Source organism: Trichechus manatus, unplaced genomic scaffold (genome assembly GCF_000243295.1).
Source record: "Trichechus manatus latirostris isolate Lorelei unplaced genomic scaffold, TriManLat1.0 scaffold00120, whole genome shotgun sequence".
Lineage (NCBI taxonomy): Eukaryota > Metazoa > Chordata > Mammalia > Sirenia > Trichechidae > Trichechus > Trichechus manatus.
The window spans coordinates 8,880,304-8,899,486 of NW_004444056.1; the positions used below are offsets into that span (position 1 = coordinate 8,880,304).

The 19,183-nt window shown below is 41.3% G+C and overlaps 1 protein-coding gene across 1 annotated transcript; it reads right to left on the minus strand.

The window, feature by feature from the left end:
• Positions 1–1,066: 1,066 nt before the first annotated feature.
• LOC101354606 (zinc finger protein 699-like) lies at positions 1,067–15,835 on the minus strand. The gene is made up of 5 exons (XM_023738647.1): positions 15,598–15,835; positions 5,700–5,826; positions 4,422–4,572; positions 1,495–2,456; positions 1,067–1,416 (listed from the first exon to the last, which is right to left on the minus strand). The coding sequence occupies exons 1-5, from the start codon at positions 15,598–15,600 to the stop codon at positions 1,151–1,153; spliced, it is 1,509 nt and encodes a 502-aa protein (XP_023594415.1). The 5' UTR covers positions 15,601–15,835; the 3' UTR covers positions 1,067–1,150.
• Positions 15,836–19,183: the final 3,348 nt, after the last annotated feature.

Here is a 19,183-nt window from a genome sequence, read left to right on the forward strand (position 1 = left end):
TGATTCCGTATCTGGAACAGGAAAGTACAAAGTAATCCAGGGACTTCTTTTGCACTAAAACACTAATAAGGTTGTATCAACAATCTGATTGGTGAAACTAAGAAACTGAATAAACTCTAATTTTTATTAACTTAAATATATAAATAAACTTGATTCAGTATGTTTGGAGCAAGCTGGAATTGTAAGTCTACTTTTCAACAATAACGTTTATGAAACGTGCTGCTTCTGGATTCTAGAAAATGGAGTACAAAAAAAGGAAATATAAAATGTCTCATAAATAAATTCATATTGCTTAGTTTCATTCATAATTTTTACCTTGACAATAAATGGACATATTAGGTTAAATAAGATTCTTCATTAAAAATTTCACATTTATATATTTATGTATCTAATATGGCTGCTAAAATATTTTAAATTACGTCTTTTACGTGCATTAAATTTCTATTAGAACTGTGCAAGACTCAATGTCTGTATTACAAAAAATACATAAGACTAATTAAACAAAATCATAGTAACACAAATAGGGTAAAACCTGTGAGAGCCGGAATGTGATGGGAGTGTCTTGTTTTACCAGGTCTTGTGTATTTTCCACCTTTTACTGGGTACTTATCACTTTCCTTTTGCTCTCTATTAAGAATCCTACATCATAAACACCCAATGAGTTTTTCTTCTCTGACCGGTTTCTGACTTACATGGGTGCTGGCTGTCATAGCTTTGACTGTATTCAGAATTCTGAACATTTTAACATTTACAAGACAAGCAGAAGAATGTTCTGTGTAAGACAGATTAAGCAGATCTAGAAATAAAAAGTTAATGTGGAAATATGGTTTGGATCCTAACTTCAAAAAACCCAACAGTCAGATAATTAATGGACAACTGGAGAAATTTTCATTTGTTTTGAGGGACAATGAAGATCTGGGTTGTTCTGGTAGGAAACTGACCTTATTTGTAGGGGCTTAAAGGGTGAAGTGAATGTCTGCAATTAACCATCGGTTGTTTCTTCATCATAATTCATTTACATGGACAAACTGCTTACATTTATAAAGCATCTCTAAGCCAAGAATTTTTATATGATTACTGAGGTTTGAGGAATCACAACAAAATTTCCCACATTCTGTATATTCAACATATTTGTCTCCAGGGTGATTCCTTATGTATGCAGTGAGGAATAAGGAATAACTAAAGGTTTTCCCACATTCCTTACTGAAGGCCTCTCTCCACTGTGAATTCTTATATGTCTAGTGAGCTGTGAGAACTGACAAAAGGCTTTGCTGCATTCCTTACATGCATAAGGCCTTTCACCACTGTGAGTTCTCATATGTGCAGTGAAGTGCGAGGACCGACGAAAGGCTTTGCCACATTGCTTACATTCATAAGGCCTCTCACCACTGTGAGTTATCGTATGTTTAGTGTAGTCTAAAGAGTAACAAAGGGCTTTGCCACATTCCATATTTTTGTAAGGTGTTTCTCCACAGTGAGTTCTCATATGTGCACTGAGGTGTGAGGAGTAACTATAGGCTTTGCCACATTCCTTACATTCATAAGGCCTCTCACCACTGTGACTTCTCATATGTGAAGTGAGGTATGAGGACCCACGAAAGGCTTTCCCACATTCCTTACATTCATAAGGCCTCTCACCACTGTGAGTTCTCATATGGATAATGTAGTTTGACGAGTAACAATAGGTTTTGCCACATTCCCTACATTCATATGGCCTCTCACCACTGTGAGTTCTTACATGTGAAGTGAGGTGCGAGGAGCGACAAAAGGCTTTCCCACATTCCATACATTCATAAGGCCTCTCACCACTGTGACTTCTCATATGTGAAGTGAGGTGTGAGGACCGACTAAAGGCTTTGCCACATTCCTTACATTCATAAGGCTTCTCACCACTGTGAGTTCTTACATGTGAAGTGAGGTTTGAGGACCGACTAAAGGCTTTCCCACATTCCTTACATTCATAAGGCTTCTCACCACTGTGAGTTCTTATATGTGAAGTGAGGTGTGAGGACTGACTAAAGGCTTTGCCACAATCCTTACATTCATAAGGCCTCTCACCACTGTGAGTTCTTATATGTGAAGTGAGGTGTGAGGAGTAACTAAAGGCTTTGCCACATTTTTTACATTCATAGGATTTCTGTCCAGTAAGAGTTCTCACTGCAGTGCTGAGGTAAGAGGGACAACTGCAGGCTTCTCCACATTCCTTACACTGACAGGCACTGCATCCAGAGGGAGATTTGTTATGATGCTTAAGTGATGAATGATTCATCAAGGATTTTCCACACTCAAGGCTTTCAGAGAGATGTGTTTCCATAGGAGTTCTTTTGAGCACAGAAAGATTTGGAATCTGGCTGAAGGTCTGTCCACAATGATTGTCTTCATTACTTTCACAGAGGTTCTCTAACATACGCCTCCTGTTAAAAATAGGCAGCATGATGTTGGACACAAATTTGTTACTATTACACCATTACAATACACATCAAACATGTTTCTTTTACTCTGAACTCTCATGTTTCATAAGTTAAATAATCTAGCAGACATTGTACCATTGTTTTTACTGTTTCTAAAATATGGTGCTATCTAACGATTGTATTTATGTGAAATGTTTCAAATATTAAATATCTGACTCACATTTATGAAAATTTTGTCCTGTGAAAATTCTGTGAACACACAATACTAGTGCTGTTTTTTATACATATATAAGATAACTGGATGGCACAAGTCTGTACTGCCATACGTATGAGTGTGTGTGTGAGTGTGTATGTATGTATATATAATTGTTCTTCTTAAGTGCTGTTGATTCCAGCTTAGTGACCATGTGTGACCAAAAGGCTAGTCATTCAAAACCACCCAGCAGCACTGCCAAGAGTTGGAAAAGACAAGACAGCAACAGGTTTGAGATGTGCACACAGAAATCCCTACTCCTTATCAACTATCTCATTATCTGAGATTTCTCATTTGCAACAATAGAAAAAAAAATCTACTGATCGTTTTGCATATTAATGAGGGTCTCAGAATGACATCAGAGACCTGGGCAGTACTAACCCACACCCTCCGGTCCCTCCTGCTGGCAGGGTTGCCATATCCAGCTGCTGGGCAGGGCCAGGCTCCTCTGAGATCACAGCATCCAGGTGGATGCACAGGCACTGCTCAGCCAGCAGGCACCTCTTTCTGGGTTCCTACCTCCTATGCGACCTGAGGCCCTGCAACTCAAAATTTCTGTGGGGGGGAAAGGTAGGAAAAAAAGTGCAATGGAGAGGGTGTTTGGAAGAAAAGCTTGCGAGTTTAATGACATCCCAAAGTGATGTGAACTGGGCCTGAAGCCTCCACCTTGGTGGGCCTGGTTGCATAGCAAGGCTCACAGCTCCCTCACAAAATTCCCGAGCCTTAGTGACTCACCAGGCCAGGAGAGAATACACTCTGGGATCTAGAACGCAGGGCTTGTAGGGGTGGGACTGGAGCCCTGGACGTGGCTTCACGAAGGGAGCTCTAATGTAGCACAGGAGGAAGGGGAAGTGGTGAAGCTGTGGGTCCTCCAGGCACACAGCCTGGGTTTACTCAGCTTTGTCTCCTTCAACCTTCTTTCCCCACAAAGGAATAATCCATAAATGACTCATCACATTAATGAATACACAAGCAAATCTTAGCTGTTATGTCTATGAACATATTTTCTAGATAAAAAAACTGGACAAATGGATGGTCTGAAAACAAAAACAAAATATCCTTCATCTTCACGTGATGCCGATTTTCGCAGAACTATCTGGTCTTTTGAAGTTAACCATATCGAAACGTGAGGACTGTGTATGTGTGTGCGTATACATACATGCACGCATGCATACGTACATATACACATACATACATATGTTACACACATATAGCCATAAAAACTCAGGAACTCTGCTGGGGCAGTGGTTAAGCACTTGGCTACTACCTGAAGGTTGGCAGTTTGAACCCAAAACCAGCTACATGGGAGGAAGATGCAGCAGTCCGCTTCCTTAAAGATTACAGCCTTGGAAACCCTATGGGGCAGTTCTATTCTGTCCTACAGAGTTGCTATGAGTCGGAATAGACTCGACAGTAATGGGTTTCCATACATACGTGTGTGTACACGCATATGTATGTGTGCGTGTGTATACTTGTTGTTTCAGTGCTGCTGAGTTAATTCCAGTTCATAGTGACCCCATGTGGCAGAAAACAGCTCCATAGGGTTTTCTTGGCTGTAATTATTACCGAAGCAGATTGCCAGGTGTTTCTCCCACAGAGCCACTGAATAGGTTCGAATTGCCAATCTTTTTGTTAGCAATCGAGTGCCTTACCAGTTGTTCCACCTCGGGTCCTCAGGCATATAAATATTTTAATGTCATTATACCTTCTGAAGACTCTCCTGAAACACTGCTGTCTCTCACGTAAATGACACTCACCTCACATGTGTTTTCTGGTTGTTATTCTGATCTTCAGTGCCAGGCAATTCACAGATTTCTCCTACCATCGAGAACCAGGTGTCATTTTTCATGAATCGTACTATTATATTTTCAGTGGATAGCTTGTCTCCGTCACTAAGGTTTTGAGAAGCTGACCCAATGATTTAAGGTGAGGTTCACAACATGAAAAAAAAAAAAGAGAAAATACTCAGAGGGAAAAGGTAGCTGTGAGCAAAGAAAGCTTCTGACACATTTTGCTATTTCCACACTTTGGCAATGTTGAGAAAGAAACTTACTAGTAGATAACTTCCATGAAGATTGAAAGTGATGGGGATATAAATAGGGTGTAATTAGAAGACCAAAGTAGAAAGGTATTGGACACAATGTATGTGAAACATGAAAAGAGGACAGTCTTTCTCCATGAACCACGTGTGTTAGGATTGATGAAAGTCAAAAAAGCAAGCTCAGGTATCTGTGAAGCACAAACTCTTCAACCCAAAAGAGACTTTTTCTAATTGATTTTTTCAAATCTCATTCCCTCCATGCAGGCCCAGTCCTTCAAACGATTCTTGCCTCCTGGTGCTCCTGACACAGTGGTCCTGGACAAGTGCTATCTGCACTCTCCTCAGGTCTTCCTCTTGCTACTCTGGGAGAACACTTGGGTGTAGCTGATGTGGTGATCATGGAGAAAGGCTTACCATTAAGGAAGACAGGGAGGAGCAATGAACACTTTCCTGACTCAGCCAAGACTTTGGTCCTCAAGCTCTCTGGTGATTGGCAGGTGTGAATTCATTTGTAGCAAAATCATCATGTCAAATTTGTAATAAACAAAGTAAGACTATTTACATGGTTCCAGACCACAAATATTCTCTCTGGGCACCAAAGAAACCCCTGAAGTCAACACTCACATTTACAACATTTAAACAGCCTTAAGACTTTTAACCACAATTGAAATGAGAAGTCAGTTTAATACAGAGCTCTGTATTCATGGAAAACCAAGATATGCTTGTTCCAGAGAGCAAGTGACCATATTTGTCTTATTTAACAATGTTTTCCCATTCTTCTGCCACACAGTGCAGTAATATTGATGGGAAAGACATATTTGGTCACAAAATATTAAAAATGAAGTAACAGCTGTGGCTGCGAACCAAAAGGTCGGCAGTTCGAATCCACCAGGAACTCCTTGGAAACCCTATGGCGCAGTTCTACTCTGTCGTACAGGGTCGCTAAGAGTCAAAATCGACTCGAAGGCAATGGGTTTGTTTTTTTAATCCATACCTACTGAGGCCAGGCTTCTGAAGATTTCCATCATCACATCTCTGTAGAGTTGCCTCTGAGAAAGATCCAGCAATGCCCACTCTTCCTGTGTAAAGTCCACAGCCACATCCTCAACAACCACTGAGTCCTAAAAATTATCATATATTCTGGTTCAGCAGATACCATGTACTCCAATGTGTGTGAAAGGAAGGGTAAAGCTGACAGTCCTGGAGAGCTGACATTTCATGGGGATTTGATGCAAGTTTTGTGTTCTACTAAGGTCTACTCTAGGGGTTAGCCATCCGCCTCATCCCTTCACTGTCTACATTGACTTCCTCATGGACTGCACCCTGTCTCCTAGACTTAACAATCCTTTCAACACAATGAACTTCTCTCTCCACGGTCTGACTGTGACCAGTTGTAGTCTCCCTCCTCTCTACTTTTATGGTCTAGAATGGTCAGAATACATAGCATCAATTGGACAAATGCTCCACAGTGAACACCTTATTTCTGTATTCGGATCATCTCTTCCTTGTGAAATAAAAAGAAGTTCACCTCCTTGCAAGGACCCTGCAGACTATTTAACAAAACATGAAACACAGAGTGAAAGTAGGATGAAATGTTAAGAACTGGGGAAGACTGGAAGGCTGGCAGTGTTTCCTTTTGCCCTTCAGCAGCCATGGGGGCTCCAGTGGCCTATACGAAGGGGTAACCCAACTCAAGGCCCAAAGCTTCTCATGTTTTCTTAAAGAACTCCACGTGATCAAGGGCTGACAAGACCACCACCTAAAAAGAAAGTATTATTTTGAGGAACTGCAAATTTAGGAACTGCAAATTTTTACAGGTCTCTCACCTACTTTTCAATAACTCTGCAAGTGCACTGTCATGCACTCTGTCCCTTCATGGAGACAGGCAAGGGTATTGCAAAGGTAAACGGAGATCAGCTGAGACACAGGAAACAAGAGAAACTAGATATGAAATTTTCAAACTTTGAGGCCCAAAGCTACTGGACAGCAATTATGAGTAACCCTCCCTTCAACAAATCAAACCCAGACACCTACATACAAATGTTATGACAAAAAGCCTAATCTTTGAAAAATCAGAATAGCATGCCCTTGTGTTTGCTGACCATGAACAAGAGGTTAAGAGTCACATTTTCTAGTAAGTCCACTGATGTGCAGGGGATTTAGCTACTACACTACTCACGCATCCTAGGAAACAGCTACTTACACACCAACCCTGTGGACGATCCACTCCAAAATTTTCTCACTTTTGCAGCCCTTGGAAGGCACACAAGCATGATCACCTGAACCCTGACCACTGACATTGTCTGGGATGCAGGACTGGCATACATAAAATAGCATCAACCATTTAGCTCCCTACATGTAATGATGATACAAAAAGCAGCTACACAGCACTTCTGATGGTACAATTTTACTAAACAGGTGACAACTGTAGAACAGATAGGCTACGGGGTGAAATGAGCTATCTAGGTCACTGCTAATGAATCCTGGTAAGATACTGTCACAACAGTCTTTGATCCAGCGCCATATTCAAAAGTCTTGTCCACCGCAGTGCAGCACATTACATATTTTAAAGCCAAGGAAAACTCTTACTTCCTATAACACATTCGTGATAAAATGTTGCATTTATTGAGCAATTAAAATATTTCAAGGGATCTGCAAAAAACTTTCAGCACACTAGTTCATTATTCCTCATGTCCCTCCTAAGTAGATATTGCTTCAAATGTGTTATCATATGGAAAATTACGATCAATTTATCACTTAGTCAATGTTAACCAAATGGTATGTTGCTGAGCCAGGGTGAGAATGCAGGTCAATATGCCAAAGACTAAATTCCTGACAACTACATTTCTGTGCATATGCCTACAGTTTTCTTGTTATTCTGGCTGTTAATCCTCAATTACATGCATGATCTACAGCCTGCTGGGTAATGGGGACAGGAGACAAAGGAAACATCCTCTTCAATTCAGACAACCTGGATCTCCTTCTCCTGGCAAAGCCCAGTGTCTCAGGCAAGAATACTTCCCTTCAGGCCCTTTGTAATAATTGTGCGGAGAAGCAGTGTCTGACCTATAACTTCACAAGGTAGAATGAGAATCAAGAACAGCCCAAGGCTGATTCCTATGAGGCAGAGGGCAGACATGCCTCCTCTCCCTGCCATCTTTACCAATTCCGATACCAACTTTCCCTCTCAAAGCATTTTCTACTTCTCTTCTCAGTTTGGTAATTCATTGCAATGGCCACATGGAACTCACACACAATACTCACGATTATGGGGTTTATTAGGGAAGTAACTGGTTACAATTCAGCCTCAGGAAGGCTTAGGATACAATTCTTCCATCATGACAGTCTCTTCTCAGCTTGCCCACCCACGCACCTCTCTCTGGTCTCTTGTCCTCTGCCCTGCTCGGGCAAGTGTTACAAAGCTATTTTAGCTCTTCAAGTAAGTACCCTGAACTACCCCAGTCTGCCAGGAAGTCTAGGCCTGAAGGTGCTCAGCTCTAGCTTTCTGGGTCAGCAAACTTAACTCCACCAAGTGCCAGTAGGCACCCTACCCCGCCTGCAAGCCTCCTGCCTGGAGGCACTCAGCTTTCTTGCACTGTGGGCTGGGAACACCACCATGCTGTCTCTTAATGGTCTTCTGCCAGCCTACTGATTCTGCTGCCTCTGCTGTTCCATTCCACTGCTGCTGCTTCTGGACATCTTTCTGTCTTCGGTGCTACAACTATCTCTCTGTCTCCTGCGTCACAGGGATCCCAGGTCCAAGAGGCACTCCCCACTCCTGTTTATACTTCTTTGGTCCTGGTGAGATCCTCTCTTCGCACCTCTGGCATGGCTCATTTTAAGCCTAGCAGGATGGTAAAACTGACCAATCCCCTCATTTAGGGTTCCATATGCCTTATTAGCATGGTCCCACTCAATCATTTGGTTGGAGTTACAAAGACTATAGCTAGAAGGGCCATATTAAGTAATTCACTACACTGCACTAGTCCACCTGGCTCGGTCTTTCATTAAAACTCTTTAGGTAATATGGACACAGAGGCAACTTCACACAGGGAAAGCAGATACAGCACTGAACAAACCAGAAATATCCAGATACACATAGATTGTAACTTCTTTGGGTGTGGAAAGCAAATAAACTAAATATAAAGTTCCCTGGGTGGCACAAATAGTAAACGTTTGACTGCTAATCAAAAGGCTGTTGGTTCAATGCCACCCAGAGGTTTCTTGGAAGACAGTTCTGGTAATCTGTTCTGACAGATCAGAGACTTGAAAATCCTATGGAGCTCTGCACACATGGGGTCGCTGTGAGTCAGAATTGACTCCACAGCAACTGTTACGGATGGAATTGTGTCTCAAAAGGATGTGTGTCAATTTGCCTGGCGATGATTCCTAGTATTGTGTGGATGTCCTCCAATTTGTAATCTGATATAATCACGTATGTGTTGTAAATCCTAACCTCTAAGATGTTAATGACAGGATTAGAGGCAGTTAATGAAACAGGACGAAATCTACAGGATTAGGTTGTATCTTGAGTCAACCTCTTTTGAGATATAAAAGAGAGAAATGAGCATCGGTGGCAGGGGGACCTCCTGCCACCAAGCAAGAGCCAGGAGTGGAGCACATCCTTTGGACCAAGGGTCCTTACACTGAGAAGCTCCTGGACCAGAGGAAGACTGAAGCCAAGGATTTTCCCCAGAGTCCACAGAGACAAAAATCCTTCCCCTGGAGCTGGCACCCTGAATTCAGACTTCTAGCTTCCTGAAGTGTGAATGAATAAATTTCTGTTTGTTAAAACCACCTACCTGTGCTATTTCTTTCACAGAAGCAGCAGAAAACTAAGAGAACAACTAACAACAACAATATAATGTCATGTGGTGATAAGATCTATGAAAAATGCAGCATGGTCAGGAGATGAGTAATAGAAGCATATTTACTTTTAGTGAGTTAGTGCAGGGAAAAGTAAAATAGTTATTTTATGAAACACAACCTAGTGAGACCTGGGTTGGTAAGGAAAAAGAAATATATTTGTAATTCTAAAAACTTGGAACTGCTCTGTGATGATTCTGCAAACACTCATATATATATTTCAGATGTTCACTGACTTTAAGAACTTCCAGTGTAGGAATATAGCAGTGAAAGAGTGCCACTGACCTGCACTGGCTGGAAAGGGAAGATACACTGGTTATTCACAAAATGAAACGGTCATTAGCAAATGGTAAACATGTACACTAGGGCACTGGAAGAATAAAAGCAGCATGAATAAATACTATCAAAAAAGTAAAGAAAACACACAATAGTAATGATACAAAACACAAATGAAGATTTCAGGTTTTGGTCTGACAAGAGGTTGAAGTCATCACTCCTATCCTCAAGAAAAAGCTGAACATACTGAACCAAGAGTTTAAAGTCATAGGAAAAGGATTGCCCCCCAAACTGGAAGAACACATAGGCAGATACAATCATTCCAGAGTAGAACCCCAGAAGCAGAGTTCCTATGTGTCCCTGCAGTTTGGGGGGCAGTCATTTGCCCTGAGACCATAATAGCCTAATTCATTGAATTTATTGAAAACAATGATCAGAGCGAAGACTTGAGAAATGCAAAGGAATTACCGAAGGGACAGCTGAGAATAGACTGTTCCAGGAGGAGAAAACACCAGAGCACAGGTCAGCAGGTTAGAGTGAGCCTGGTATGTTTTAGGGAGACCCAAACCCCAGCATGACCAGAGCAGGGTGAGATGCTGAAAAGAAAACAGTAGAAGAATTTGAAGAGGTGACTGGAGCCAATGGGCGTATCATGTTCTGGGGAAAGTGCTGACTCCTGAAAAGACTCCGGCTTCTCATCTGAGTAAAATGCAGAGCAATTTTACACCTTTGATCAAAGATGAAAAATATGACAGCTCTTAAAGAATCTGTGTGTGGGGGCAAATGTAAAAGTTGCAAGCCATGTTAGAGAGTTTTGGCCATAATTCAGATAAGAAATGATGAAATTGGGCACATACGAAAACTGTATACCAAAGCACATACTTGCAGAAAACGTAAATACTTTTCTAGCAAAAGCAGGTAAAAACCGAGGACATTATTCCATTCCTAGTCAGTGTTATCGTAGAGTCTGTACCCAATACATACCAAAAAAGAAAAAGAAAAAAGGTAAACAAGAATGTTGAAAAGGAAAAACACCCCAATCTATGTTTTTAGGTTAAATAATTGGATATGTAGAACTTCCAAGAATAGTACAGATGATTTATAGTGGTGACAGTATTCAGATTACAAAATAAATATCAAGGTAAGGATTATTTTAAATATTTCATTTATATACAGTAGCAACAAGCAGTTGAGTAATCTTAAAAAGATATATTTTTAGTAAGAGTAAAATGTATCAAAAAATAGTACAGTTAATGAGAGCTTCTAATGAAAAAACTATGAAATACTATTAAATGACACACAAATAGACTGAAATAAATGAAAACATAGTACACGCTCTTAGACAACTGTTCTCCACAAATAGATCACTATTTCCAATGAATTTCCATAAAATTCTAACCAATTTTAAAATGTATACGTAATTGTAAATATCCACATACAACCAAGATATTCTAAAGAATGACTCGTGGGCTTGTCCACATATATCATATATACAATTGTATTCACATATATTTATTTTATAAATGGAGCTATATGAGAAAGAATGGTATTATCATAAGAATACATAATAGATCAACAAAAATAAATAAACATCCCAGAAAAGGTCCACCAATATCTATAGAAAGTTGACACAGTAAGCTCTGCAGGACAGTGGTAGAAAGCACTCACAATTTAATATGTGGTGCAGAATCAACTAATTGGAGTCCCTGGGTTGTGTAAACGATTAAGTGCTCAGATTTATTAAGCGAAAGGCTGGAGGTTGAAGGAAAGATAAAGGCACCTTGGAAGAAAAGTCTGGCACTCTACTTCCCATAAATTAGCCACTGAAAATCCTGTAGAGTGAAGTCCTACTTTGAAACACATGGTGTTGCCGTAAGTCTGAATCAAGTAGAAGGAAAATGTTTGTTCTTTATCAGATAATTATCTGATTAGAATAGTGTATTCCTATGTAGTCCACATACAAAAATCAATTCCAGGTAGATAAACTTTAAATATGAAAATGTAAAAACACTTTCAGAAGTTATAAGCAACTGATCCTATAACATCAGAATAGAGAAAAATCTTAAATAAGATCAAGACATAAGAGAAAAAACTGAGAAATTCAACTATTATTAAAATTCACAGCAATTCATCAAAGGGCAGCAAGAATGAGTGAGAAGAAGTTACATACTAGGGGGAAATTTTCCAAAGTTTACAAAAAACAAAACAAAACCAGATGCCATCGAGTCGATTGTGACTCACAGCAACCCCATAGAACAGAGCAGAACTGCCCCCATAAAGTTTCCAAGGAGCAGCTGGTGGATGCGAACTGCTGACCTTCTGGTTAGCAGCAGAACTCTCAACCACTGCATCATCCTACAAAGTCACAGAGATAGAAGTTAACAATGGGAAATATGCACAGTGTTTTCAGTTGTGAAGTAGGGTAGGGAACTTGAACAATAAAATCAAAGATATCATTTTATACCCTGATTAGAACACCAAACATTACTTCATTAGATAAAAGAAACAAACAAAACCATTGCCGTTGATTCGATTCTGACTCACTGCCACCCTATAGGACAGAGTAGAACTGCCACATACGGTTTTCAAGGAGAGGCCGGTAGATCTGAACTGCCGACCTGTTGATTACCAGTAGAGCTCTTAACCACTGCGCCACCAGGGCTCCAATAAGCCGATGGAAAAATAAGATATATATGCATATTTTGTGGGAGGCAAAACTTGTAAAACACCTCGGCTCTTTTAGTATATCGGAACTTGACTATGATGTGCAACACAGAGATTTCCCCTCACTAGATAATGATTGTGCAAGAACACTTAAGAGTTTGCAAAGAGAATGAAGAGAATACGAGCAGCAACATTCACAAGAGCAAGAGTTACGCCTGAACCACACAAGTCCTGTAAGCTCTACAACGGGTAGGTAAATTCTGGCCCATTCATACTATGGTAGCTTGCATACGTAGCAAGATGGGTAGACTAGACCGACAGACACCAGGACGTATTAAACTCAAAAGCACTCTCAAGAAAACAAGTCACAGAAGAACTCAGACACAAGTATAACTGAATTTACAGAAAGCTCAAAAGAGGTAAAACTAAACAACACAGACATTACGGATTCAGACTTGGGTGTCACATTCAGCGATGCTTCTTTAGATGTAACTAAACACTCCAAGGGATTGGTTTCCAGGGTTTGAAGGATTAGGACCATACTGTTGTGGGACATCTCTGTCAACTGGCATAATATACTTCATAAAGTTTCTGTTCTAAATTCTAGTTTGGTGAGAAGTGACTGGAGTCTTAAAAGCTTGTGAGCCGCCATCTAAGATACAATTATTGTTCTCTACTCCTCTACAGCAAAAGAGAGCGAAGGATACCAAACACTCAAAGAAGAAATTAGTCCACAAGACAGTCTACGTGAACCACAGCCTCGTTTACCCTGAGACCAGAACAACTAGATGAGATATACCTAGCTACCACTACCGACCATTCTGATCAGGGTTACAATAGATGGACCCTGATAGAACGGGAGACAAATGTGGAATACAATCTCATATTATTACAACAAAAACCTAAACAACAAAAATAAAACAGACTTACTGGAGGATTCCCCAAGAATGTTACCCTGAGATACTCTTTCAACCTTGAACTGAAACCAGCCTGAGGTCACCTTTTAGCTACATAACATATTGGCTCACAAAATAAAGAGCATCACCTGTGAGTACTGTGCTCCATTAAAAAAATCAGCTATATGAGACTCAATGGTCAACAACTGGTTTGAAAGCAAAGATAAGAATGTAAGGGGGCAGGAAAACTAGACTGATGCAAAGGGAAAACCCAGAACAGAAATATTGAGAATAGTCACAAATCGTGAAGAATGTAACCAATGTCACTGAACAATTTTTGGAGAAACTCTTCAATGGGAACCTAACTTGCTGTGTAAATCTTCATTAAAAGAAAACCATGAAACGTTATTACAAAAAAGACTTGGCTGTCGAAGTTATAATAATAGAAATAATAACTGTAATAATAATAAACTTCTCAAATGCAGACAGCAATCATCTCCAAGCAGGAGGTAGATGACAGCAGGGTGGGACACTGGGAGGCCATAAAAACTGACAAGGTCTATTTCTTATCAGGGATTTAAATTCTTATTAAACTACACAATGAACTGTTTATGCAGTCCTAGTTTATGATACAGTTGACAATAAAACCAAAACAACAGCTTAAAACAAAAAACAAATACAATTTTCACATAATAATTTTACAGTCACGTGAAAACTTCATTTTGATTTAACTTGTCTTAGTTCAGAAGGGCTTGTATGTCTCAACACTTGATACCTGGATCTTAGAAATTTACAGTTAAATTCACGAAAGCAAGCTTTATAAGAGTGAAATACTGGACACAATCAAGCATCCATTCTTGGCAGTATGGTCAAAACAATAAACAAAGATCAACCGTATACAGTACTAATGAGATTTACAAGAAATTAGATTTAAGCTCTCCATCTATTGCTAGAAAAACTTCAGGGAAATGGGTTAATTAAACAGCAAGTGTAAATTCCAAGCCACCTTTTGTGTAACAAAGTAGGAGAAATAACGTATTTTACTTTTGAATTTTTACTCTTACATCTGCTAAAATAGGCATTTTTCAGTGTCTGAGAAGTTTATATCCATTAAATTGAAAAATTCTCAGTAGAAACAAACTGAACTAGAAATTTTCTTCCAATGGAAACTGTAAACTCAAAAAGTTAAAAATACACTATCTCATATTCTGAGCTTGTCTCGCAAAACAGAACACTTTTAATTTCCCATTCGAGACAGTCTGGTGGTATAGTGGTTAAGAGGTATGGTGGCTGCTAACCAAAAACCTGGCAGATCAAATCCACCGGGCGGTTCCTGGCAACCATATGGAGCAGCTCTACTCTGTCTTATAGTGTCCCTATGAGTTGGAATCGATGGCAACGGGTTTGGTTTTGGTTATCCGAGACTGTGGAGAGCAAGTGAAAATTACAGGGACTCACTACCAGCTCTAGGAAGAGATGGGTGGGAGGATAAAGACACAAACTGGGGAAACATGCTTCCCACACACCGGAAAGCCTCAAAGAAGAGCATCCCTCCAAGAAGGATGGATCTGGAGACCCCACACATGATCCAGCTGGACTCACTGTCCTTTGACTCATTTTACTGGTGAGTTCATGAGAGGATCAAGCCCCACCAGGACCCCATTAACAGTCAGGGTCTTTCACTACCAACTCTCTCCCCAGTTTTCCACCACATCATACCGTGTGAGAGGTGGAGCTGCAGTTATAGGACTGCACAGAAAAGGCTCTAGTGCCTCCGGGAAGCCACGAAAACTGTGTGCAGGGAGGGACAAGGATGGCTCTGGAGGATCTGGGGCTCAGTCTCTTCAGCCAGAGCTGCTCCGTCTTCAGACTCTGGTCAGGAGGTTCTGTCATTCAACACAGAGAACCAAGGCCCAGGACAGGGATGTTAAAACCCCATGATGGATTAGAGTCAGAGAAGGACGGTGGCCCCAGGCATCCAAGGCTTGAAAATCCACGTGTGTAGAGGAAGGACCCAGTGACAGTGGAGCAGGGCAAGCAGGATGCCTCTTAGGTCTGAGTTCCATGGTCTCCTCTGTCACCTATTTAGGTCACTGAGGAACCTCAAGGCCTGAAGCACACACTACCCCAATAATTCAAAACAGTCTCACCCCCTAGAGTTACAGTACCCCAGTTCTCTGTAATACGCACCATTTCCTGGCTTCAGCTTCTGAAAGTCTAAGTGAATGTGCTCTCTAAGCCCAGGAAGCCACTTCAAGAAGAGGAATGGCAGGGGAAGCAGAGCCACTGGGCAGTTTGGAGGCAGATGAATGATGTTTTGTCCACACACCAGTCAGAGCAGCTAAAATCCTTACATGTGATTGCCGGGATGTGTAAGGTTGCCCTTGGTCCCCAGCTGCCTAGGCTGCACTAACTCTCCCTGAGCCACACCTGGGACCTGAAATGGAAGAAGGAGACAGTGGTGAGTAAGGAGGAAGTGACAGGTTCCTGGTCTTCAGCTCTTTCCCTGGACAGGGCCTCCCTCCAGGCTCAAGGCCATGCTCCACTCTGAGGGCCTTTGCACTTAAGGCAGATCCTGCTCCAGCCTTCCAGAGCACACACTTGCATTCTTCATGCAGCTCCACAGGCCTCTTCCTCTGGCCACAATGTCACAGAAGAAGGGGCCTCCTCATCCCACAGCACCAGAGGCATCCAGGCGTGCCCAGGCTGGAACACGTGAATCTGGCTTCCCCCATGGTGTCAGGGGTCCAACACTTAGGTTGAGGGTTCACCTATGAAGTTAAGGGTTCACCTCTGTAGAACCACACAGTTGTATTTGATATAAACATTAGTGAATTTTAAGAATGTATTTTTTCACTTTAAGTCAATGAACTCATCACGCATCACTGATTTCTAGTTATGTGCAGTTGAAACTCTTTTGTTATGCTTTATTTTTTTTAAAACTTCGATTTCACTTATACCATGGTAATATGTGATCAGTATTTTTCCTGTTGATTTTGTAAATAACATTTCTTTCTTCCCCTTGAGAGTTTTACTTTTTTTTTTTTTTTCCTTCACTCTCTATCCACGACACCAACAGTCTTTCCAGGAATCTGGAAACATTCTCTTTCAACCTTACAATAATCGATCAACCAATAAACCAGAAAATCATTCACTTTTCTCTAAGGAGCAGCCCCCATGTCTGTTCCTGTTTCTTTCCTCCCCTCCACCCCACCCAGCTGACACTTGTTTTATTTCTTGGTCTCTGTGTAAATGTTTTCTCTCTCGCATGATCGTATTGTATACCAGTTGCTGCTCTTTAAGCATTATCCAACCTGTTATTCATTCTCTAACAGCATTCTCTGGTTTTAACTCACATCCTATTTATACAATAGTTATTTTCAGCATAAACTGGGAGCTTGATATAGAGAATCACAAACGCAAACCAAGATAAAAATCCGCATTTTCACAATTTACCCTGGGGTATCCACATCCAAACACTCACTGCTCTGGAGCCTGTAACTGAAGGAAGGAATATTCTGTCACAGATGCCCTGTCCAAGCCCGCCCACCAGCCCTCTCTGCGGCCCCCACCCCTCTGCTGGCTTCAGTGGTCCAGCCAGGCCCTGCTCGCCTCTCTCAGCCTCCGGCCTGTGCGGGGCTTATCACCTAAGATAGGTAACACCCCAGTCACTCCGGAAAACCAAAATAAGTATGACATTTATCATTTTATCTCCTCCTATAACAAGTCGAGAGGTTACAGTGCAGGATGTGACAGGCGCTCTGTGAAGTAATCAGTGGCCCAGGCTCCTGCTTCCTGCCTTCTCTGCCTGCATCACCAAACGCCTGCATTCTCACTGTGGCAGCTGGCTGCTGTATGAGAAAGAATAAGACTGAAAGATGAGAGCAAAGCATATTTTCTCCTTCTTAGGTTTGCACTGTTTACATGGGAAGGAATGACACCAAGTGACTTTGCCTATGTTATTGCTACGTTGTGTGTCAAATAGCCACCCTTATTATAGCAGAGGAGCCCGATGGTGCAATGGTTAAACTGCTTGGCTGCTCATCAGAAAGTCAGTGGTTCCCACCCACCAGCCGCTCCATGGGAGAAAGATGTGGCAGTTTACTTCAATTAAGATCTACAGCCTTGGAAACCTTATGGGGCAGTTCTACTCTGTCATATAGGGTCACTCTGACTTGCAATTGACTCCATGGCAGTGGGAGTATGATGGAAAATGGGGAGATTGATTGTTCAGAGGTAGAATTCATGCCCCTCACACGGAAAACACAGCTTCAATTCGAGACCAATACACCTCATACACAACCACTGCCGGTCTATCAGTGGGGACTTGCATGTTCCTGTGATGCTGAACAGGTTTCAGGGGAACTTCCAGTCTAAGACAAACTAGGAAGCAAGGCCAGGCGATTTACTTCCAAAGTTTAAAAAAATGGTCAAGGGACTTAGACATTTCTCCAGAGAAGATAACCAAACGCCCAAAAGCACATGAAAAGACTCTTAGGGTCATCTAGGCACTAGAGAAATGAAAATCAAAACCACATGGGATACCACTTCACACCCACTAAGATGGCTACATCAGAAACTGGAAAAGAACAAGCGTTCGTGAGGATGTAGAGAAACCGGAACACTCACGCACTGTGGGTGAGAACAGAAAATAACACAACCACTGTGGAAAATAACTCGGCAGCTCCTCAAAAAGTTAAACACTGAATTACCATAAGACCCAGACACTCCATCTTTAAATTGGCAGTTTGAACCCAAAGTATGTGAAAGCAGGGATTCAAAAAGATACTTGCATACCAATGTGCATTACAACCCTGTTCACAACAGCCAAAAGGTGGTAACAACTCAAGTGGCCATCAACAGATGAATGGATAATACAAAAAACACATCACATGAAACAGAAATTTCGTTCATGCTTCAGCATGGACGAACCCTGAAAACATTATGCTAAGTGAAATCAGTGAGACACAATAGGAAAAATGTTATACGATATAACTTACATGAAATAAGAAGCAAAAGCATAGAGACCGAAGTCTGTTAATGGCTACCAGGGACTCAGGGAGGAGGGAATTGGGAGTTATTGCTTAAGGGGTGCTGAGTTCCTGTTTGAAATGATGAAAAAGTTTTATAATTAGATGGTAGAGTTGGTTGCACAACATCGTTAATATATTTAACGTCAGTAAACTGTACAACTAAAATTGGTAAAAATGGCAAAACTTTAGTTATATATATTTTACCACAATATTTTTTCTTTTTTTAAAGGAGCCACTACCCTCTTCCTTTTAAACGTTTACAGATCATTTTAAAGGTGCAGACCTCTAAACATTCTTCTAGGAGCTACGAAATGAAAACTACAGGGGAGTAACCAGGACACTGGATGTGTGCAATGCTGGCCACAGGGTTTATGCACACTCAAGTTCTGGAACCACCATCAACTCAGGGCAGACCATTTGAAGAAAGAGAAAGGTCAAAGTGCAGATGGCACACTATGAAGCTCTTCGGTTCTGAATCCACAAAGCCTCAATCATTCCCATAAAGAAGGGAAGGGAAACTCAGTCTAGAAAGGCAGGGGCTCTCAAGAGACTCACAGTGGAAAATACAAAGCCATCTCAGGGCAGGTCCTGACTTCTACCTCACCCAGGCAGACCAGGTTCCTGTAGTTCATCCACATTATGCCCCTTTACAAAGCCCTCTGAGCAGGACACAAGCACACCCACTCCTTCTGGGGACAAATCCTTGCGTATCAATAGTAGCTAACATGAAACACTCATTTCCC